General features: G+C 37.1%; 1 protein-coding gene across 1 annotated transcript in view; it reads left to right on the forward strand.

Moving 5' to 3' along the window:
* Positions 1 to 170: 170 nt before the first annotated feature.
* The window catches only part of RPRD1A (regulation of nuclear pre-mRNA domain containing 1A), a gene marked incomplete at its 5' end in the record, with an annotated part of 29,771 nt that continues 5,465 nt past the window's right edge, over positions 171 to 24,476 (forward strand). The window contains 5 exons of the mRNA XM_009079846.1: positions 171 to 300; positions 1,009 to 1,115; positions 1,198 to 1,292; positions 2,220 to 2,346; positions 2,446 to 2,621. Of these exons, the coding sequence (XP_009078094.1) occupies positions 171 to 300; positions 1,009 to 1,115; positions 1,198 to 1,292; positions 2,220 to 2,346; positions 2,446 to 2,621 (635 nt within the window). The remainder of the gene's footprint in view (positions 301 to 1,008; positions 1,116 to 1,197; positions 1,293 to 2,219; positions 2,347 to 2,445; positions 2,622 to 24,476) is intronic.

The raw sequence follows: 24,476 nt of genomic DNA on the forward strand, positions 1-24,476 counted from the left end.
TTTTCATGTGAAAATGTTGAAAATATGAAACGTTGTAAATAGGAAAAACACATTTGATTTTGGTTGGGGTTGGGGTGTGTGCATGTTTGTGTGCAGCATAAACGTGGATAAATAGGTATTAGTTGGAGGAAATAACATTTCTAATTATTCTTTATTACTCTCTTTATTAGCAAAACCAAACAGGAAGCTGACATTCCTGTATTTGGCCAATGATGTAATCCAGAACAGCAAAAGAAAAGGACCAGAATTTACAAAAGACTTTGCTCCAGTAATAGTGGAGGCTTTTAAACATGTTTCAAGGTACAGTAAACTTCTACATGCCGTGTCCTTCATCATACTGTATTTGAGGGGGATTAAAGAAGTCCTCAGTTCATCTCTTCTGACCCAGCTAGTCTTTGTGTGCTATTTCTGTGCTTGAGGTCTTGTTAATTTAATTTATTCAGTGTTCTTTTGATCTTGGATAGTCTTAATGCTGTTGGATGAAGTTTCATAGTAAATTCATCAGCATTCAGTCCCTGTTGCCTTGGAAAGCTGTTAGCTGTTCCTGAAACTAAGATTTGCTTTTGGTCTGCATTTATGTGCTACAACAGTATGATATTTTTCATTACTGGTGTTGCATGATTTGTTTTTCCCCAGTAGCTGTTAATCTTACTGCATGAGGAAGCTACAGTCTTGATACAGGATTATTTTCACAATGGCACACAGCTGTTGAAGCAAAACAAACCTATTTGCAGTGTTTGTATAACAGGGTTACAGACATAGAGATTTATGGGTTGAGCAAGAAAAGAGAGAATTGGGCATTGGTCCTCAGTTGTTATGTGCTTGCTAAGACACCTTGAACTGGTCTTGCTTTTTTTCCTTTAAAATATGATATTTGTTATTTCCTGAGTTTAACTTGTGATGCTTGGATATTGCTAAGGTATGTGAAGGTCCTTCTGTGAAAGGTGGTCATACAGCAGGGCTGTACTTCCACCTAGTGCTGATATTTGCTTTTTTCCTCTGTAACAGTGAGTCTGATGAGAGTTGTAAGAAACACCTCGGCCGAGTGCTGTCTATCTGGGAAGAAAGGTCTGTTTATGAAAATGATGTGTTAGAACAGCTTAGGCAAGCTTTGTGTAAGTATTTTGCATGTGTATGAAGGTTCAATCTCTAGTTGGAAATACGATTTCCCTGACTGCTCTGCTTGTTTTCATTTAGATGGCGACAGAAAGGTGAGGAAGCGCACATATGAACAGATAAAAGTTGATGAAAATAACTGTTCACCTCGAAGTTCTCCCACTGACCCTCCTCAGGTAAAAACATGTTTATAAAAAATCTGTATTTATGTATGGTTTCATATAGAATTTTACAGATAATCTTGTTTTTGAATGGTCTGTTTTTCTTTTTAATGAGGTATTCTTTCTGAGCAAGAGTGACTTACACCTGAAACTGTTGACAGTACTTCAGGTTACAAGTGGAGTATGCTGTAACTTTGGGCAGTTTGACACTAAACTCGAATGTATGTCCAGCTTTGTTCACACCAGGATTTCAGCATTGCTTTCTACAATGTTCTAGGTTCTCATTTGGTTTCCAGGGTAGTAGTAGCAAGTAGCACATGTATTAGAGTAAGATTGTTATGGATTTGTCAGTAAAATATTTCTCAATGTTGTAGTCATGATGGTTGGGAAAAATTCTTGTCTACCTTGCACTGTTATGGGTCTTCTAACTCTTGTGGGTTGTTCATTATGGTACTGCCCCATGTCAGAAGGCTTTTTGTTATGGCAAGGAATGATTGTCCTCAGATAATCACAAACGACTATGTTTCTCTGTAACAATCATCTGGGCTTCTGTGAACATCAACCCTGCTTTCAGAAGCAGTGCACTGATCTAGTCTGATGCAAGAGTGAAGCAAAGCTATAAGAAAAATAATTCCAAAAATGTATAGTAAAGTGAAAGGTACTGTAAAATAACCACCACTGTCAAGAATAAAACATAAGTAGTTCTATACCAAGAATTTAAATGAAAAATCTGTTGTAGGAAGGTGACCTTTAAAACTAGAAACACTGAAATGTTGTGCTGAGAATTAAAGGTTTGGATTTGTTGTTTTCAGTGTAAAAGCTGATGCTGTAAATTCTGTTAAAATTACCATCAAATAATTCCATAGGCTTATTGTGAAATAGTGTTTTGTTCTAGGATCTGTTTATTTAAACTAGTTCTCCAATCTTGCATGCTTTTTTCAGACCACAGATCTCATTAGAGCATTGCAAGAACTAGAAAACGCTGCCTCTGGGGATGCAGCAGTTCATCAGAGAATAGCCTCTCTGCCTATAGAGGTGCAGGATGTGTCTCTGTTAGACAGAATAACAGGTGAGGGTTGGGGACCCAGTAACCAAAATGTGGTTCTGAGAACTTAAGGGTATGTAATGAAATCATGCTTTACTTGTTTTTCTCTGCTTGCCTTTTTAGATAAGGAATCTGGAGAGCAACTTTCCAAAATGGTAGATGATGCATGTATGTTGCTGGCGGATTACAATGGCAGGTTGGCAGCTGAAATAGATGATAGAAAACAGCTAACTCGAATGTTATCAGACTTTCTCCGATGTCAAAAAGAATTCCTTGCAGAGAAGGAACATAAGCTGGAAGTGCGTAATGTTTTGTTTTAGTCCATTCTTCACTGAAGCTTGTTCTTGCATATGTTCTTAGTTAGCCTAAACAACTTTTCTCTCCAAAGATAGAGATTTAATTGCTGCTGTTAGGTCTTTGCTTCCAGCACATTATTAACATCTTGTTTGGTTCTTGTGCTCTAAATCTATTAAACTAGCTCAACATCAGGTAATGTTACAAGTGTAATCACTTCAGTGTTTGTCTTTCTGGGTTTTTAGCCTGTTCAGTCTTTGTTATATGTACAGACTTAATTTAGTAGTGCAGATAGAAAGTCTTATCCTGAGTGTTACAAATGTAATTCTTCATAGAGTAATTCTTTCTCATGCTCTTTTCATTTATTGTTGCAAGTCTTAGTTATGCATTTGCTAGAGAACAAGAATTTAATTACTGTTTTTCAGCTCAACTTTTTAACCTGACTCGGGCATCCATTAAACCCAGTAAAATGTAGTTTTAGCTCCTACACCCTCTAACACAGCTGGTTAGCAGCACTAGCACCCTTAGGGCTAGACAGATCATAATAAAAGAAGGATCCAATGAGCAGCTCATTATGAGCAAATGATCCCCTAAATTATTCTGGTTTTGCTATTACCGATTATCCATTTTCCTTTCCTACTATGTAATACTGTAAAGCTTCCTGTTGAACATCTTGCATATTCTAAATATGTCCATAATTTCATGTCAGTTGCTTCCCAAATCCCTTGTCTCAGCTTTGAACCATAGGTTCCAATGCTAACTTAAGTATTACAGTAATAGAACTGAAACTGCATCATTTTGCATATGGGAACAATTATAGTGCCCTGTAATTGCAGCATACGCATATACGGTGCCAAAACAAATTGCTTTTCAGGTTTCATCATATAGGCCTGTCAAGAACATTTTCTTCACTTAGTGATTTCTTTACCTTTTTATAACTTCATAACTTGAGTTCAGATTTTGTGGTGCCTTTGTTCAGGAAAATGCTGTTCACTATGTTTGAAGTCCTCACTTAGATCAGTTGTATCATTCCTAACCTACTCTTATTTCCTGTCTTACTTCCTTTGCTCTGTGCCTCACAGAAGAGCAATTGATGAAGGCTGTTCTTATCAACTTTACTGTGTTTATCCTGTGGGAATAATAACAACCAGCTTCATGTAAGCTAGATGGTATGCACAGTAGTGCTGATTGCAGTAGCAACTGACCCAACTGCATAATGGAACCTGGAAGATTAAAGAACAGGAAGCCTTAAGCTTTTCATCACGTGCCCTGCCTTCCTCTGTGTGTGTGTTTGAAGGAGACGTTCCCACAGTTTCAGTGAAGGACTGATTGTCTAGAGACACTTGTTTTTGTAGCTCATTACCAGCAATTATACTCTGTTTAGGTATAGTAGACCACTGGGACAGTGAGTTGCTTGAAAGGCAGTGACTCCTTCAGACAGATTTATTCTTCTGTGAAAACAAGAGTGCTCAATTAAAAAGAAATTACAAATGGTAGTGGAGCTGTGAACGGATTCCACCCTTGTTGGTTGTTTTCAACAAACATTAAATAGTTTAATTTCCCAATATTACTATATCAGAGTTCATAATTGTAAGAGAAAGCAGTTGCATATTACCAGGCTGTCATGGTCCTGAAGACTGGGTTTCTTGGCTGAATTATTTAAGCTGTTAAAGAATTTCATTCTAATCCATCACAGTTCCATTTTTAGACCTGTTTAAGGTCTTTCTTTACAAAGTAGGAGACAGTCTTCAGTATCTGTAGGAGTCTGTTTTAAGCAGATGAAGCCCTAGGATGTCAAAGTGTACTGTAAGAATGTTTTAAGGCTGATCAGTGTGGTATAAATGAGACCTATGAGCCAAGATAGTGTGAGCCCAGGGCACTAATAAAGGTCTCTGAGCCAAAAGATTGTAAAGAAGAAGAACCTTAGAATGAAGTTTCTAAACTTGTGTTAAGATGAGGGACTTCATACTCACTACCAGTAGAACTTTTTGGTTTGGGAAGTAGAGGCTGATAAACATTCTGAAGTTTTGAAATGAGAAATCTTACATTTCAAGATGTAAGATTATATATCAAGAAGACATCCTAATCAGGATGTCTTCTTGATACTTTCTATAGGGCCTGCTGACTTAGCTGATTATAATGCTGAGATCCTAGCTTACTGATTTGTCAGACAGCCAGGTATGGCAGGAAATGTGGATGTATTCTTAATTGAATCTAGAAACATTACCTGCTGTTGATCTGGTTTAATAGTATCAGAATTTGAATTCCCAGAGAATTCTCATTAGCTTTAAACTTTAGATGGGAGCTTTAGACCTAAATTTGCAGATCTTTTATCTTCTGAAGACATTTTACAGGTAAGTAATTTTGAATAACCAGTCTTTCCATGAGTAATTTTTTAAGAATAAGAGTTTCTTTAATAGTTATTTCTGAAACAGAAGTGCATGATTCCCATCAAAATCAAGGTAATGTATGCATTAAATCTTGACAGGAAATTTTGACAACAGATAAGTAATATGAGCTATCATGTCTGCATCAAAAGCTAACTGTACTGCTTAGTAGGTGACTTTCCTAAGTCTGTTCAGGGTAAGTAGTGTCATCTTTAAGTCTTAAATTGTTTTCTTTAACATCTGTCTAGCTTCTGTTGCAGGTGGTGGACATGGACCTGTCTTCTAATGATGTCACCATCCATTAGTACACACATGCTGCTAAAAATAAATTTAAGAATCAAAATCTTGTATTGTCTGTTGTTTTTGAAAACTTGAAGAGGAGGAATTCAGTAACTACTCATACCAAAGCTCTGCTCTTTTCATCTGTATTCTCACAAACATTACTGAGTTTATACCTGAGATGGATAAATATTTATCCAGTGTCATTGCTTTTTCTTGAAGACTAAAGCTTTCACATGGTTGTTCCTAAAACTCACTGGTCCTTTCAGTGAAATCATTTGAAGTTCCCAGTGCTAAAGTTTGAGGGTCGCTGCATCGAAGCTGCCCTTGTCAAAAGGAGAGAGCTGTGAAAACAGGACTTTTACAGACTTTCACATTTGAACTTACACACTAGCTATTGGGTTTACATAACCTGAAATGAGAAATGATGAATGTAGGACTTGTCCTTCACAAGCACAATAAAAGGCTGTCACTTCTTTAGGTAACAGAGAAGGTGTGTTTTATAATTGCACTTATGCCCCTTCAGAACCCCCCTTAAGGTTGGGATCATCCTAAAGAGATTTTTTCCTTTACTTTTGTAAGTTTTAAAGTAGTTTAAAGTTCAGTGTACTGTAGCTGTGTTTAGGATTTCTATCTAGAAGTGATTGTCTGTTAGAAAAAAATGGAAATTTTTGCAGAAGTATTTTTGTGGAACCCTTTTTTTTGTTTTTTTTTTTTTTTCCTGAAAATTGAGGACTAATACCAGTTCCTGTTTTCTACTACTTTGCCTGAGTCTTCCCTCTCTGCTTCCTTGTACCCCCCTCTTACCTCCCTGCCCATCCCTAAGTTTTTGAACAGAAATGTTGGTTGGTCTCTTGGTCTCACTGAAGGCTGATTAAAAAGAGGTTTTTTATATTATACAGGAACAGAGAATTGGGTATACATAAATGTATATCCAGGTGTGTTCATGTCCTTTTCATAAGACTGTTCTGTAGACATTGTAGAATTAACATGGCCTGAAAGACACAGGGATGACATGAACAAGAAAAGTACGAGAAGTACTTGGTTAAGTGTTTTCTCATGTTGGTTTGCTTTTGCCTCTTCCACAGACTCATTGATTACAGAGTAAACAGTCTCTTAATTTTCAAATAAAGGATTTCTTAGTTCAAAATGTTGCATGACTTATAAGTAGGGGATCATGCATCCTTCTAGAGAAACAAGACAGCCTCTCACCTTCATTTTGATGTTATGGAATAACGTAGCATCACTACACTTAGCGTATACTGGATGACCTAGTTTCTTACATACTGTATCAACTTACTACTTTAAATTGGGGAATATCTTGTCACTAAATCCAGATTTTCATAAAGGAAATGCTACTCCGGGAAGCCTTCTGTGTTTTCGCAGCTTGCATTTAATTATGACACTTTTTGTGATGATATTGCTGTCTTTCATTCCCGATTTTCTACAGCTGTATAAGCAGTAGTATCATGTCCTTACACTCACCCATCCAGTTAATTGTAGTTTCTTAGCATGTTGGAGAATACTCTATATTCAGTGCACTTCTATTTCATGATTAAGCTTTAAAGCTCAGTATAGCCTGACTTGTCTTCCTAAAGGTTTTTATTTTGTTATGGGATTTTATGGGTAAACAGCAAGCAGTTAGTCACCCTTGTCTGTAGCTCTGGACTCAAAAGACCTTTTTTTTCTGCTCAGTTCCCACTTAATGGTTTCAAATGCAAACAAAAGAAGCATTAGGCAAATAATTTAGGGATGGCAGTGGTATAACAGGCCTCTTGTCCTTAGATTTTGTTTTGCAGTGCAGAATTGATATTATCTACTGTTGCCCTCCAGCATGGCCTTCATGTAATCACAGGGTGTAGTGCTTTGCTGGTTTTTTCTTTATACGCTTTATACTTCCCTAGTACTTATGTATGTCAACTTTTCTCATTCAGTGACAGATAACTTAGGGTAATATATTCAATCATGCTTTGTACTTCTTAAATCCATTTCAAATAATTGGGATTCATTTCTTAACCTTAGCTGTGAAACTAAAATATTTTGCTGAGCTTTGTTTGAAGTCGAAGATTGATTTTGCAGCATGAGTCCTATGCTGCCTTTTGTTTCAGGGTGGGTTTGCAGCATTGTAGGTGATCTACAACTCCATAAATGTGGCAGCAGGACAGCAACTCAAGTTAATTTTGAGTTAGTGTATGATGTACAATGATTACAGAACTGAGAGCTGGGAGGTATCAGGAAGAGGGCAGTAAGGTTCATCCATACTCTTGAGGACTTGAGTATTTAAGATCTTCTGATACATGCTTGGCATCAGAAATAGTGGTACTGAACAGACCACGTTTGGTGGTCTTTTGGCATTATGAATTGTTGCATTCATTTCTGTTCAGGATTGCAGCTTCAAAAATTGAAGCTGGGTTGGTAGGGCTTCCAGTTTGGGGAGTATATGACTTCTACTGAAAGAAGTGTTTGAGTCAATCCAGGTATTTTTAGGCTGAGTGGAACATGATAATGGATCACTTTTCTAATAAAGGGAGGAGAGCCTTCACTAGAAGTTTTGGGGTTTTTTTTGTCTCTTGTGGCCCAGTTTCAAGTAACTTGCACTGGTTTTCAGAGAAATGTTTGTAGATCTTAACTATGAGGAAGAAAATGTAGACTAAGGATTTCTAATGGACAAATTGTCTTCATTCTAGTTCTCCCCCTCCTACCCTGTACAAAATGGAATACGATTCAGAAACAGGCCCCTATGCATAGAGGTTCGTGTAGATCTGTTGAAAGCCATTGCTCATAGGTTGGATTTATGTTTTATTAAAGTTGAGTGGCACAGTGCAAGTCCTTTAGTGAATATAGTAACAAGTTTTTGTGTTTCTTTAAAAAACAAGCAAACAAAGCCACAAAAAAACCCACAAACAAACAAAATCCATCCCCCTAAACTTCAGTGAGCTCAGTTTGAATGATCTACCTGAAGGTGACTAGGGAGAATTAATCACTGAAATAGTCATCTCTCTTTAAGGTTTATTTGGTTAGAAGTTAACGTGAGGGTATGTTTAAAATAAGACATAGGTTGTGCCTCTTATCTGTAGGAGAGGTAGGCTTGCTAAGCATTTTTACAGGTTGCTAACCTATCTTTTAAATGAGGTTTTGTTTCCATGAGCACTTTTCAGTGGCAGGAGATATAGTTGTAGAGCCTTGTAGAAGTAATTTGCAGGACTAGAGTGGAGAACAGCAGCCCTTGTGTCACACACAGCTAGGCAATGCCAAGCAGTTAGTGCATTTTATTCCCCTGTGCTGTACCCATTTGATGAGAATAATGTTTGACCCTTTTCTCCTAACAAGCTTATAACCTCTCTGTACTTGAGCAGTAAATATCCCTTTTTCATATAGTGGCCTAATGACTGCAGCCTCAGATACTTTGGTACATAGTTACTCAGTTTGTACGGGAACAAGTATTAGACTTCACAGCTGTATGTTGCCATTCAGAGCTGCAGAAACACTTGAAGACTTCCACTTTTTAAATTGACATACCAGATACTTGAATATAAATCCTGGCTTTTCTAACATAGGGTAGGTTTTAAGTGATACTTTGTTTATCCTTGTAAAATAAGGATAAGCTTTTGCTTCAGTTCATCACATTTTAAAGCATTGCTTGTCACCTTGAAGATGATCTGGTTTTGAAACAGCATAATAAAAGCATTAAAACTTTTGTATTTATAATTTTTTTTATTGATTTCACCCTTATTTGTGAAGGGTGGGTGGTTTTTTTTAACTTTCACTCTGCAACTTACCCATTGCTTTTTATTTGAAAGGGGAAGAAAAAAAAGTCAGTACATATAAGATATACCACAAGATACCAGGTAGATTAACACCCTTGAAGTAACCTTTTGAATTCCTCATAAAAATACTGAGAAGGTACAGATCTTACCTAGGCAGGACTTGCTGTTTTTTGTGAGACTCTTAGACAGAATGTGCCTGGCTATTACCGGCCAAAACTTTCATGCTGTTAACCAAAATGAATGGATTTATTTATGTCATCCTCAGAAGAAGGAGTTTTGCAGGTATGTAAAACTTTGTGCAAAATCTGAGATGATGGGAAATCGAAAAGGGAATAATCCCGAATCTCTCTAGAACTTCTTAAGTTTTTTGAAGGACAGCTGTAGGTTGGCAAGTGACTTTGTATGGTGTTTTCTGCAGCAGTTGTTTCCTTTGCTTTGATCAGATGTTTGCTGGAAGAAAAAGAAACTGATAAAAGAAATGGATGTAAGAAATACTGAAACTGTAGTGCCTGTTTATGACAGTAAAGACAGTGTAAGTTTTCAAGTTAAGACCACCCCTTTTCTACAAGCCTTAATTTCCCACAATAATATTGTTGCTCTTTAAGACTTTGTAAGATTCTGATGTTTGTGTCACTAGACCTGTTAAATTTTAAGAATTTTTTTAAATCTTTATTATGAATACAAAGGCGGCAGAACTGTAAACCCTGCGTGTATCCCTCCCACAACTAGAAACTTGCTTTTGGGATTATTTGTTGAAGCAACCCTAAACTCTAAATAGGAACATAAGACCACACTGGAATGACAGTAACTATACAGACTAAACATTGGGGTTTTGCACTCAGTTTGGGAGTTACAAAGGAAACATTTGTAATCTAGTTTCTAAAAAAAGAAGCAAATGCTGCGGATGGAAAGGAAAAGGGAAGGGAAGGTTTCAGAAAGCTCTGCTCCACAATTTGAGGTGACTTGTATAAACAAATGGAATTGAAATCTGTTGCTTTAGCTAATGTGTTCTGGTAGGTTCATTTAATAGGGAAATAAGCCCATGTGTATTTGAAGATAATTGTGTTTGACTCAAAAGCTGTACTCCTTAGTGTTCTCTTCCAATTGTGTCCTAATTAAGCCGGTGTCATTAGGCTGATAGAAAAAGTTACATTTGGAAAATTTTTCTGCCATCATGAAGATCTAGAAACTTTATTACAAGTATTTCTTTGTCTAGCGAGCTTCTATATGAAGCTAAAAGGAAGCACCATGCTTAACTTACACTTTACTATGACCTATATCAGTAGTTAGATTTAGTTCTTTTTTTGCTGCATTCCTGATAATGATTTGCCTGGTTGGTTGGAAGGGTTGACATGAACTGCTTCTAGGAACTGACAAAAGAAAGAAGAGAAATGGCTAGAACATCAGCTTGCGTTTTCTCTCAGTCTTGCTGAAGTGACATGAAGCAGATACCAGTTACAGGCTACTGATGTTTTCACTTAAAAACCACTGTAGTGTTACAAAGAAGCAATTTGTATAAAATCCAATGTAGAACATAGTGGCACCTCAGGCTTTTGTGGACAGAGCTGATACCTTTTTGAAGAACTTGAATGTCCAGAGCAGGGAAATAGTCTTCAGGTGGACAGCAACTAGCTGCTTGTGAGATGGCATTGAAGGAAAATGTGCATCCAGTGTAGTTACTATAGGTCTTTGGCAGTGCTCACGTTTGCCTCTGTCCTCACGTGTATGTAGGAAAATAATACATCAACTTATGTAATGGTCTGAGGCAGCAAGTATTTTCAGAGCCTGTTAATGAAATAAATTACCTTTTGTTATTAGTTGTATTTTAATGTCAGCATAGGGGAAAGTGAAAAATGTTAACTTGTGCAAACTAATTAGTATAGGTGATATCTTTATAACAAAAACCTGTGCCTTTTTAAAAAACAGTGTATTAGGAGTGCAATATTCCTGTTTTGGAATATGTCAATATTTTGTAGCATGAAAGGGTAGTGCACTTTTCATGGGTGTTTTTGTGGGGTTGGTTGGTTTGTTTGTTCGTGGTTTTTTTTTAAACCCAGAACTTGAAATTCATCTATTACTAAGTATCAGTTATGGCTAAAGTATCACTGGAAATAAGAACATTCAAGAATTTATATGAATCTTTCATGACAGATAAGTTTTAGTTTTTATCTTTTTAGTTTTAATAATTTTGTCAGAATTATTTGCGTCCATAGTTGAGCTGCTTTAATCAGGTACCAAAGCTATTCTGTTTTCCTAGCTTAAATTCATTATAATGTTATGTAGTGCTCCTACTAAACTAGTCACAAGGTTTATTGTGGCTATTTCAGACAACTTCCATCTCTTTTCAGCTAAGGCTAAATGCAGAGGGCAGAAATACTCTTCAGTAGAACTCAAAGTGAAACTGAATTTTGCAGATCAAAAGCATCACACATCAATGTCTTAGTACAGTAAACCTGGGGAATTTGCTTTAAAAATAAAATTGATTTTTTAAAAATAAAATCAGTTACTCTCATTCCTGGAAAGCTTAAAGACTAGTAGGCCACTTCATGGAGCAGTAGGTCAAGAGCCTCAGCTGAGAAATGATGGAAACTCTTAGGGAATATAATTCTTAGCTGGACTGTGATGAGACATCCAGTTCTTAAAAACTCTTTGTTAAACCACACTGGTAAAGTACAGAGTTTTGAGTAATATTTCCTTTCAGATATTAGCAGCTGTAGTTTACTTAATACTGTCGTGATTCTGGAAATTAATCTCCAAGAATAATGATAGCATTTTTTCCTAGAGAAGCTAATCTGGAAGGCTTGCCTCCATACTGAGACACACAATGTGTGTACTCTGAATTGAAATGCTGACAGGGACAGTGGGAGGAGGAGAACTGCAGGACTTTAACACAGTGTTACAGCTACTTGGTAGAAGTGTTTGTTCTTGCATTGACTGGAAGCAGAAATTTATGAACATGTATATGTTCAGACACACACCCATGGAACCTGAGATTTATGATCATGTATATGTTTAGACATGCAGCCACTGGTTTTGGTTTTTTGTGTGTTTTTGTTTAGGGTTTTTTTGTTTGTTTTGGGGTTTTTTGTTTGTTTTTTTTTCCTAGCACCTTATTTCAAAATGCATTGTTTTAGAAGCTGGATTATTTTCTTCATACCTAAATTTCCCTGATAGAGTGGGGCATGGTACAGGTGTCTGCAGAGCAGGGAGAACAACTTGGAAGCTATGAATTAAAACATGGTTGAGGACAATGTGGAAACACTAGCTCTCATTATTGACTGTCTTTTGGAGCTGTATGTCTTAGTTAGATGCTGTTCTGCATCTGTTGTGCTTGCTGAGAATTAGTTTCTTAGCTGGGGAGAAAGGGAGGAGTGCTTTGTGCCAGGAGTGCTTACCACCATCTCCTAAGGGTGTAAAGTGGTCCTTACACTTGCCTTAAAATTTTATTCTAGACCAAAGGAATAGACAGAGTATGTTTACTTCTGCATTCAGGCTGAAACAGTTGTGATGTTTTTCAGTTCTGCTAAAAGTAAAAGAATATTGGCTTGGTTTACTTCAGAGTTGGTAAAGTTTTTCCACTGCCAAAATCTGGAAAGCTGTAGACTAAAATTGATGGAAATAAGGGGAAGCATAATTCAGGGAAACAACTTAGGAAGATTTATTAATCCTGTAAATGAACTCTGTGTTGTCTTGGAATTTCATTCTGTTAATATCGTATGAAGATTTATCTCTGAGATAAAAAGTGCATTAAGTTGACTTGATTAGAGAGAGCAAAACATTTTTCCAGTATTTCTCAGCTACTGCTGGCAGCAATTGGCAGAAGAGGAGAGAGTGAATTGCTGTTACATAAAGCTTATAGTTATTGCCCAGTTTCCTGAGAGACTTGACCATTGCAGTCATGCTGTCAGTTATATCCATTCTTTCATTTGACAAGGAAACAATCTTAATTATTTAGTTCCTTGAAAGTTTGATAAAATTACTTCTGTGAATATGTAAATAGAAGAGAGGCCCAAAGGAGTGCTTCAGTAGCTCTTGTCCCCTCAGTCTGTTGCCCAGTCAGCCTGTGTAACACGGAATCAGCCATAACCTCCACTGCTCTTTGGCACAACAACAGTTGGGCAGTTTAGGAGACATCAAGGGATATTGGGGTGGAAAGGGGACAGTTGGAGATGGCACAATGGGTGGGAGTTACTGTAGGATAGAGAATTGGGCTAACTAGGATGGAGTTAGGACATTTAGCCATTTGTTTACAAGAATCACATAGCATCATTATTCACTGAACATTCTCGTACCACTGCGATGCCTCATCTAGAATAAATGGTACTACTGTGGGTGTAAAACAATTGTAAGCGATAATAGAATTGGAACAATTTTTCTCCGAAACTAGTCTAAAGAGCCAGTGTTTGAGGTGTTCTCTCCAATATCACTAGCTGTTTCATTTTCTTCTGATTCAGTATTAGATTAAATTCTTGTTTGTTTTTTTTTTCACAAAAGCACCTTTGTTTAATTTTCTTCATCTGTGAAATTGACCTCACAGCAAGTTCTAAATTCTCACTGGGTTGGTAATTTAGAAATAAGTTACAAATTTAAATTGATTAAAAAACACAAAACCCTATGCACATTTATCAAATAAAGTAACATCCCTCCATCAAGAAAAGGAAGAAAAACTGCTGTTAGAACTTTTTGAAATTGAAGAAGATTTATTTGAAATGAGATGGTACATATTTAACTGCAAACATGAAACACTTTGTCTTAAGTGTCAAAAAGAGATTTTAGTTACTTGTTTTTCAGTGCTTCTACACTACCAAACTGACCAAAAAAAGTCCCAATGCTTTTTTTAAGTCAATGAGAATAGTATTTTTGAGGGGCATAGGTAGGAGAGGAATGTACTGTGACTTCTTAGGCAGAGACAAGTATGTTTTAGATTTGTTTAGTGGAGGAAATAAGAACTCTGATGAGATAAAATACTGTTAAGAGCATTATCTGGCCCAAGCCTTATCTTCCTGAATCAGGCTCATTTCTCAGTGCAAAAGGGAGCATAGTTGTGTTTGTTTTGCATAGCATACACATCATTTTCAAGTGGGGGTGAAGGAGGAAGCTGAGAAGTAGGAAAAATTTCATATACTTTGTAAAATAGAAATGTAGAAGTTTTAAGTTACGCCAGAAGGCTGGAATATTAATCAGTATTTTGTGATTTAGCCCAAGTCCTGAAGTATTTGAAACTATTCTGTGAGTCTCTGATTTAAGTGTAGACCAGTGTTAACAAATAGATAGAAATCACTGTAAAATTAAGCCTTTGATCTTTCCCTCTGTTTTGGTCTCTCCTTCCCGTGCATCCAAACCAGACTTTTTCATGCTGCTCCATCTTTGAGGCCCTGTAAACCACGTGTAGAGAATCAGTTTTCCAGTCAGCACATGCAATAGATTTCAAGCTCTGCTGCATGCAGAATTTGGGGTAGAAAATGTGTAGTGGCTGCTTTGTTAGTTATTATATTGCAAGATGGAGTAAGTCAAGTTTTGAAAAACAGAGAATTGGAAGTTGGAGCTTAGTACTGAGCTTTGAGTCCCACACTTCAAAAGATTTTTCTTTTATTGAAGTGAATTCTGAAAATAGCACATTAATGGCATGTCAAAAATAGCAATAAAATAATGTGAGGAGGGCTGGAGAATCAAGATTTATGTCTGAATGTGGTCCTGGAGGTCAAGTAGATCTCTATTTTGCTCTCGTTCCTCAAATGTTAGGTTCTCATTACCTCTTTCCATGCCTAATTATATAGTTCTTCCTTTGATAGTTAGTATAATTCAGGTTAAGGTTCATTTTACTCCAGCCCAGATAGTCCACTGGATAGCAAAAGTGGCAGAGGGACATTATTGTTTGTTTGTACCAGGGTTATTTATGCCTGTAAACAATTTTCAGATTTTATGTGGAGCACTGAGCTCCTTATAACTTTTTCAAAGAAAACCTGAGAACTGTCACGTTCTCAATAAACTTGAGCCCTTTGGTCCGGAAGATGGTAGAAGGCAGGAGACAGCAGACGGTATAACTCCCCCAAGTGTTACACTTGGCAATGCTTCAAAACACACAAAGTTTGATGTAATTTATTTCTAGGTTGCTAGTAGCTACCAGAGTAGGAGGAATGATTCTGCAAGGGCAATAGATAGAAAATTAGTAATTTTCTGCATCACATCCCTATTTACTATTTGTAATGCTTTATTTTTTCTTTTCTGTGCTATCACTTATTCTGCATTCTCTTCCAACCATGGACACTAAGAAAGCAGTCAGAATGTTGCATTCGTATAGAGTCTCCACGTGCTTTGCCTCTCTTCATGTCGTCTTTGCTATCCTACACATCCAGACTCAACAGTGAAAGCTGAATCTGGTGCTTTTTGTTGCCCAAGATTTCAGAGTATCAAGGTGAAGGCAAGTTAAATTTTAGATGTATTCTAGAAGCATCATAAAATTTCCCATTTATCTGTTTTCTGTTGGAGATAATTGACATCCATCAGCCATAGTGAACCACAGGCAAAAGATGATGGCTACTAAGGCCAGTGTATTAGATAGGTAAGTTTAGCAAGCTGTGCCATCATCAACTTTATTTGGAGTATTTGGCATCCAGAAAAAGGGGTTTTATTAAACTGATGTTCGATGGGTATCTTCCAGCCATATCTTTTCAGTCTTACTCATCTATGATTCTGTAGAATGCTATTGAGATTCTAATGATGATTGGAACTCATCTATGATACCACCATAAGTGAGAGATGCTGCATGTGTACCAGTAGATAATGGTTTCCTCTCCCCATTTTATGCCTTTTTGTCTTTTTGGTGGTGGCAATTTTTATTGCTGCTGTTGTATTTTAAACCGCAGGTGCATTAAAAAACCTCTAGTTTTAAATTATTTCAATCTAGAAGCTGTACCACTGTAACTAGTATTGCATACACTGATTGTTTAAGCAAAACAATTTAGCATGCCATCTTGAAAGCCAGGCATTTCTTGTGCTTGCTGTCACAGGTCATAGTGAATTGAGTGCTATTTCCAGTGGAGAAACCTATCATTTGGCATAGGATGATACGAGATGCAACCTCTGTAGAGAGAATTAAATTCTGTCTGCACGCATACCTATTAAATTGCTCTTTTGGTCATAACACAATTACTGTGCTGAGCTTATCTGATGGTGTAGGGGTTGAAGGTCTCTATAATATTCTTATCTGTGGAAGAAATCAGGCATTCTTGCTCAGAAGTGTTATCTCAAAGCCTTTTTATCCTCAGACAGAAAGACTGTGGAATAAAGCAGTGATGCAGGTGCAAACCCACAGCAGAAAGTACACTCACTACACTGGTTTGGTTTTGGGGAACCTGCATGAACTTTTTAAAAAAATGCATTCCTCTCAAGAACTAATAATCCTTGGTTTTCTGGATTTCTTGTACAGTAGTACTGTCTTAGAAGCAAGAAATTTAACATGAATAGGCTATCTTCCAGAAAGCAGTCTTTAAACCACTACTCCTTTGACTTCCTGGCTAGCTTCTTACCTGTCATTTATATGGATTGTCAATCCATTCTCTTGCTGCAGTGCCTGTAAGTGAAAATCATCCTAATGTCATTGAAAATGTAACAGTCTGTGTTTTCTGCAGCTGTTTTTGTATCCAGCATTTATAGAAAGAAGCACCTTGAAACTTTTTTAGTCTCCTGGCTGATTAATGTCTTCTGCTTTATGCATAGAGAAGAATCCAGACCATTTATGTGAATGAGATCTTCCTTTTTCCCCAGCCTACACTCTGGTAGAGCTGCTATGCTTTGTGCTAATCCTTGAGTCCTAGAGAGATGCTACTTTATTGTTGGGCTAGCTGGTGTTACCAGGATTGGATCATGCAACTGCTTTCAAGCCAGGTAGTTGAAAATTACTGTGTTGATGTATATGGAAAACACAAAATGATTATTAGCATAATTTTTTTTTCCAAATCTAACAGTGCAAGATAAAGAAGCTTCCTGTCACTGTGCTGACTAGGAGTATCTCATGTATTCCATTCATGTCCTCTGTGCTCTATGTGTGCGTGTACAACTTGGCAAATATCCTAGCTCCAAATCCTTGAAGACCTGCTGGATAGCAGCCACCGTAGTCAGTGGAAAATTAATGTTCTTTTCATGCAACATGATCAGAAAAACACTACACACTCAATAGCAGCTGTAGGTTTTAGCTTTATGCTTCTGTTAAACTAAGCAATAATTGTTAGGCTTCTGAAGGTAAATCCATATGTAACCTGTAGAATAGTCTTGATCATTTGAACTTCAGGTATTGATTTACCTGTAAGTATTGTCCTCTGATGTCTGGATAACTAACATCCAGTTAGGTAATAACTGCAAGAGCAAGAGAGTTTGCAAAAACTATTTTTAAAAATACCAAAAGTTAATGAAGACCATGAATGCATAATGCAGGTTTTAACAATATTTAGCTATAAAATGCAGAGCACAAATGACAGATTTACAGCTTTCAATGTAATTGTTTAAAGCTTAGCATTGAACTATGTATTTTGTAATTTAAGAAATCCTGACTGTATTATGTGATTTAAGATTTGGAGGAAATTTATTTTCTGCATGTGACCCCAAGTTTCAGTAGGAGTAGGTTGCTGGAAAATACTGAATTTCATTAGAGCTCCTGTAAAAACAAGGCTACTAGTGAAAGATGTACACGCACAGACAAACTGTTGTGAGGATCAGCAGGCATGATCTCCATGATGAAATGAGAGGGAGAGATACTGCAATTCTCACAATGTTGCAAGGTCCAAAGTTTCAGTGAAATGATTTCCACAGGAGACATGTGCTACATGTCCTTCAAAACGTTTAATGGCTGAAGAGCTTTCTCTTAGGCTGCTGCATACAGACTTAATTGCTATGGCATGTTGCTCACTTTTTCATGACACGTGTTATTAACAATGCATTTTCTTCCAACATTTGGGTACCTAGCATGCTTTTATGTGGTGTCACGCAGCTTTTGCCATGTTGCACAATGAACTTTCTCCTCCAAACTTCAGTTGATCTGGAAACATAATGAAATGTGCCCTACGCAGTTGCAGCCTTCCGCCTACACATGAATGACTGTGGAGAGAGCTTTTTTGCTGGTTTTGTTGGGCCCTGTTGTCTTTACTCTTCTTGATAACATAGCTGCAAGCAAGTCACTTTCCCTGAACAGTGGCAAAAGTGTGGTTTTGTAGTTTGTTCTTTGTAGCTGTGAAAGGGGGGACAGGTGTGCCCTCTCTGCACCATCAGGAGGTACTTGCTGTCTCTCAGCAGAGTATTCTCTTGCTATGTTACTGCACTATCAAAGACTTGCCAGAGCTGGCTGGGAGTTATTGAGGGACACGTTTGGGCTGCTGAGCCCTTCAGCTTGTGGTGCCTGGCTAGGCTGGATTTGCAGGGTGTCAATAGGGAAATTACCATTTACTTTACAAGGCAATCCCTTTAAAAACAAAATTTTAAAAAATTTTGAATGCATGGTGGCTTGTATGGTCACTCTTTAAGACAGTATCTTAAGTTTGGGTACAGGTCTTTATATTTTATTATAAGTCATGGTTAAATCATAAATCAATCATTTACCATAAGTGTACCTTGCATTTAGTGCTATTCATCGTCATATGGGGGAAATGTGGCCCTTTAGCATGACAATTGCACTGCTGAGTGACAACAAAGTGGCATGTCCAGGTCTAATACCCGAGCCCTCTACCTCATAGCAGGCTGGAAACATATACCCAGAGGGCATTTATGTTGTTCTTCATAAACACTTTAGCCTACCACAGATCATGTCCAGCATACCAGAAATCACAAAACATGTCCTGGCAGTTGGGTTTTGCTGTATCAGCCAGTCAGTCCAGGTCTTGCCCAATCTTCAGCTGCAGGTTCAGACCTGCAGTTTTCAGTTTTGTTTCCTGTGATGGAAGTCCCAATCATCAGATGCTAGGTATAATTTACTTTTATTTTTATTTTGAACTTCACATTTATGAGCGATTCAGAAGCATGAGCTTATGGACAGTCCAGCCTTAACGGTTTACTGAACAAGTAGGGATGGACAAGTAATAAAAAAGGTCTTAAATTGCCCTACTAGACATGTATCTTTGGTTCGTATTTAATTCAGTTTGCCGTCATGGTAAGCCCTTTTCTGCAGCAAGAGTGCAGTTTCTATTGTTAGTTCAGGTCTTGTTTTCTCGTGGAATTTGAAGCAGCTCACCAGTGAAATGAGACAGGTGTAATTATTTTGCAATTTGGACATCAGATCTGCTAAACCCCATGTACTTTCCTGCTTTCCTAAGACACTGTCAGGAAAAAACAACTTTGTAGTTGTTAGGTTCTTATTTTAGTCTGCACAAATGGAAGTAGAGCCTGAGGTTTTCTCTGGAACTTTTGGTACAAATTTAAAGTGGTATTGAGTTTGTGGAGTAGTTTTTGTGTGAATAAGAGAAGATTGAGGTGTCTGTCATACGAGAAACCCAGGGTAATGCACTTGGTGAAAATATACCTAAGTGACTTGTGTTCTGACATGCAAGAAACACATGGCAAAAAAGGGATTTTAAGGGATTTACTACTTTGTATAATTTGTTTTTTTCAACACTGTGGAAACACAAATAACTAGTTTAGAATATATAGTAAAGGAACTGACGGAAAAGATTAACTGTGTTTAGGTATTTTATTAGTGCCTATTTAGTAGAAATCTCATTGTTAGACTCTTTATCAGGAATATTTAAAATGCTGTACTTTGGAAACAATTATTCCTCCCTGTGTTCACCTCCATTCCAAAACAACACATTTATTAAAAATTGGATTCAAATTGAAAGAATATTTTACATTATTTGCCTTTTTCCCTCCTGGGACAAGTCTACTGAATTACTGGTTATTTAATTTGTAAATATTTTAGTAGTAAATTACTTTAGCAACATTTAACTTGCTATGTTTTCCTGATGGATAACCTGATCTTCCAAGGTCACTTCATCTACAACTGGATAGAAATACAGACCTGCAAAATGGAAAACCTCAGGTAGTCTTTTGTACAAAACCTCAGTAGAGCTTTTGTATAAACCAGGATAATTATTTTCAAGATCTTGTTAATGAAATATGGATGTCTTGAATGGATGAAAGATGCTTTAAAAAGCTAAGACATTTTAGATAGAAATGATTGCTAACCTGTGATACGTGTTGTATCAGTAGATCACAGAAGGATGTGCATTAGTGGGGCTATTGCAAGCTGTAGGCTTTTGGAACAAAATAGTCATAATGGGAAAGAAAATTCAGGAAAACCACTGTAAATGTCTTTCCTTGTTCTTTTTAATGTTGTTTACTTGTTCTGTGTTCTGCTTCCTCTCCAGACTTTTTCTTCTCTGGTTGCTCATAATTTCTGCCCTGACAACCTCCTTTTACACCCTTTTTATTATAAAATAAAACCAGCTATTTGAGCAATTTGGAATTCAGTAAATAATGTAAAAACCATGTGAGTGTGCCAAATTTGCTGCCGGAAATGGAATGATTGATAAGAGACTTTTACATCGTGAATTTTTCTTGTAATTGCTCTCTATTGGTATCACTTTGCTAAGGCAGATTTTTCTCATCATAATATTTTAATGCTAATGCTTGAGGGTAAGCACTTTATTTAAATAATAGAACATGTATCTATGTGCATTGTTGGGAAATTTAGATTCTGATTCTTTCTTGTTGGTTGTAGAAAGGGTGTGTTTGTTTGCTTGCCTTGTGCATAGTAGGATTTTCACTGGTGATATTCCCACCGGGCATATGAGGGGCAAGTAAATCAGACTTATCTACTGCTGTTGTGTAGTTCTTTCCAACTTTCCCTTTCTTATGCTCCCATCCACATTGCTGAATGCTGCATTTGATCTATTTCACTGAAAATGAGAGAAAAGCACAAAAATCACCATGCAGCATATCAACAATTTGTCTTCCGCAGACAATTATTCTCATGAGTCATGTAAACTGTAGTTTCAATTATCAGTTGTCACTGAGCACTTTCAACTACTATTAAGCAAATCAGGCTTGTGAATGCTTATCTTTGAGCTGTAACTTAATGGTCTTCTTTAGAATCCATATCTCTAAAATGGATGTTTCGACCTACTTAGTGGAACTGTGAGAATGAGTTGACAAGTATAACATGAAACTGTCTAGCTGATAAAATTCATTAGAGTGTACAAATATTGCATGGCCCATGGCATTTCTTGTCTTATTTTGAGAACCATTCCTTTTAAATCTCTAAGAAATAGCCACATGCTCTTCAGGTAAAGGTGCTCTGGAATTGTAATGTGATTGTCCTTCACAGTTCTTTCTTCGGGTTAGATAGAAGTAATTTATGAACTTGGAAAATAAAAGAGAGACATGAATAATTAAGAAAAGTAGTTTGAAGAGGTTGTTCAAAATGTCCAAGACCAGATTTTCACAGATAGACCTGCACTGATAGATTATTTAAATTAACAAAGTCAACATTCTGGGCTCATATGTAACAGAAGCTTGAGGTCCTCTATCTGCATTGCTTTTATTTATCTCACTGGAAATAGCTAATACCCAATCTCAGATCAATAAAACACTTTGATTCAAACAATTCCCATTTTCTTTCTTGCTCACAGGGTAACACTGAGTGGCTCTGTACTACAGTTGCAAAAGCTCTATGTGTTAGCGTGCTTTAAGCTCTCTGCTGCTCATTAGGCTGCTACTAGTGTTTAGCCTTGCTACAATAAAATTAGGTTTTCTGCTTCTACTTTATGTAGCTCTCTCTTTGACAAAGGAAAAGGATCTGAGACAGTTGTCACCTGGCTAGCAATAGATAAATCCCCTACCTAGCAACTCTCTGTTACTTTCATTCTCAGATTCACTTTGCATCTTCAAAATAGTTACATGTAGTCTTGGCTTTACCGCAGTTTTATACTTTTAGATGTCCATTTGTCTCTACGAAATAATGAACTTCAAAGTCCATGTTTTTGTGGCTCAACACTAGATTTAGAAAGATGAGTTGCACATGTGGCATCTGAAGTTGGAACTGAGACTGTTGTAACGACCTGCAGGCAAGGAGGGTGCATGAAATGAGGAATGTGTGTCTGACGCACACGATTTTTACAGTCCAGCTGTTAGGTACAGTAAATATTTGAGCCTGAAGACTTAACAAAACTTCTGAAATGCATTGCTAAAGGTGTGTTCTTTCTAACAGACCATCAAAATTTTTCATTCGTAGATTCCTTTAAAATTAAACCCTAATATCTTTCAATTAGGATTTACTTTAGATCGTTCATGTATAGGTGAAACTTTAAGAAGCTCTCTATAGGCCTTCAGCCATTTCACTTTTTTTATTCTTATTTTCAGAACTGATCTGCTTTATCCCTTGTGTCTCTGTGTAGAGTACCAACTTGAGTATTTGAGCACAATTGCTCAGAATTGTTCTGAAGTACTTGATTGCTTGTCATCAGAAGTTCTCCAAAACTTCATTCCATCAGCCAGGGTTTGAAACTTAAGGATTCAGTGTAATTTAAGCATCTCTTAGAATTGTATAGGTTTGAGTTTATTATAATGGCTAAATTTTCAATCGGATAACAAAACACAAGGAGACCAAATTTAACCTTGCTGCTCATGTCTGCCATTCTGGAATGCTTTAAATTAAATCATAGTCCCATAGAGATTGTCTAATTAAATAAATGTCTTTATATAGTAATGTATTTTATAAATTAATATTCATCACCCTGGACCTTTTATGATAGAGTGGAGATAAATATAAACTAAGTAAGCCTGGTAACACCACTGCTAATTAAGCTTAATCATAGAATCATCAAAGTTGGAATAGACCTCCCAGATCATCCACCTAGTACTACCACTGTAACCCCTAAACCTTATCACCCAGTGCCAGATCCACATGACTCCTGAACACCTAATGGGGTGGTGGTTCCACCACATCCCAGAAAGTTTGCAAGACCCAGTTTTGCTTTCTTTTACTTTCCCAGGCATTGAGCAGCTTTTTGCCAGCACAGTCTTCAAGAATAAAGCTAAGGACAAGTTTGTAATAAAAAATTCTTTAAAAATTGCCTTTTTTTGAGATTAAGTATTTTATGTTCTTGCTCAAATTATGTAATGAGGAAATCTTTTGGAGGGGAGGTGCATTTTGATATACTAATGGAAATCAACCTGAGATTAATGAAATTACAAGCCTTTGGAAAAATCTTACTTTTAATATGCTCATCAGAGATTTCTTAAAACATTGGTAGCTTCTATGAAGAGCTTCTCTGCCAGAGGGCTTTCCAGCTTGGGCAAAGAAGACTTCTCCTGCAATTGCAACTGTATACAGTTGTTCTCTAGGCTGACCATGGGTCACTTGGCCACTGTCTGTGATGTGAAAGCAGAGAACTTCCATGGGTGAGTCATCTATGGCTCTTGTGAGTCTAAGTAATGTGGAGGTGGAAGCTGATGAGTTTGAATGCAAAACCTGGATAAATTGACATGGAACTTGGCACCAGAGTCTGTGAAGATTAACAAGGGATCCAGGACTAGACATTACAGTAAAAAATGGAATATAAGAACAGCTGACTGAGAACAGAGTAACCGGCCAGAAAAGCATACCATCATGTAGGACTGAAATGGAATGAACTGGAATTCATTTGGATTAAGAGAGTGGAAGCAAAAACTGGTACAAAGTGATAAGAGAGATCTGATGGAGATACTATGTAGGCAGAGAGTAGGGGTAGGCCAAGTATAGGATTGGGGAGAAACAGGTGTAACCAGAACCAAAACTGTAGACAGAGTGATAAGTGCAGGCCAGGACTGGAGAGGCAGAATCAGAAAAGATGCAAATGGGAAGAGGTAGGCAAAAAACAGTTGAGTGTTTGTATTGCATGTGAATACAGGCGTGAGAGGAGTCTGAGAGGCATTGAACGTCCTTGCTGGACAAAAGGTTGGTTCTAAGAACAGTGTTCAGGAATGGAGATGGAGACTGCAGTGAATGATTTGAGATGCAGTTTTAGACTGGAAGGAGCTGGACAAAGAAATTGCATTTTCAAGGAATGGGAAGAGTAGTTTGTAACCACTCTGAAGGATGTTGCATTTCTAATAATCATGCTTCAGATGAGAGATGTCCTGACAAAATGTTTTGATCCTGTTTACTCAGGAATTTGTAATTTGAAGATCTGCAGTCTATTCTTGTCTGTACCACAGCATAACAGTTGATGGTAGACAAAGTCACTTAAGCTTTCCCCAGATGGTTGCTAATTTAGTTTGTGGGTTTCATACTTCTGAGTTCATTGCTTCCTGTTGCTTCATTTGCAGACAAGCTGAGGAGTCTCTAATATTTTAAGTTAATTTAGAAAATTTGCTTTGAAGTGTTAAGTTCTTGGTAATTTTATGTGCTAAGAAAAATGGGATATCCAGAATTAGAGAATGCATTTCATTTTGGTCTGTCAGC

Source organism: Acanthisitta chloris, unplaced genomic scaffold, assembly GCF_000695815.1.
Source record: "Acanthisitta chloris isolate BGI_N310 unplaced genomic scaffold, ASM69581v1 scaffold4410, whole genome shotgun sequence".
In the NCBI taxonomy this organism is placed as follows: domain Eukaryota; kingdom Metazoa; phylum Chordata; class Aves; order Passeriformes; family Acanthisittidae; genus Acanthisitta; species Acanthisitta chloris.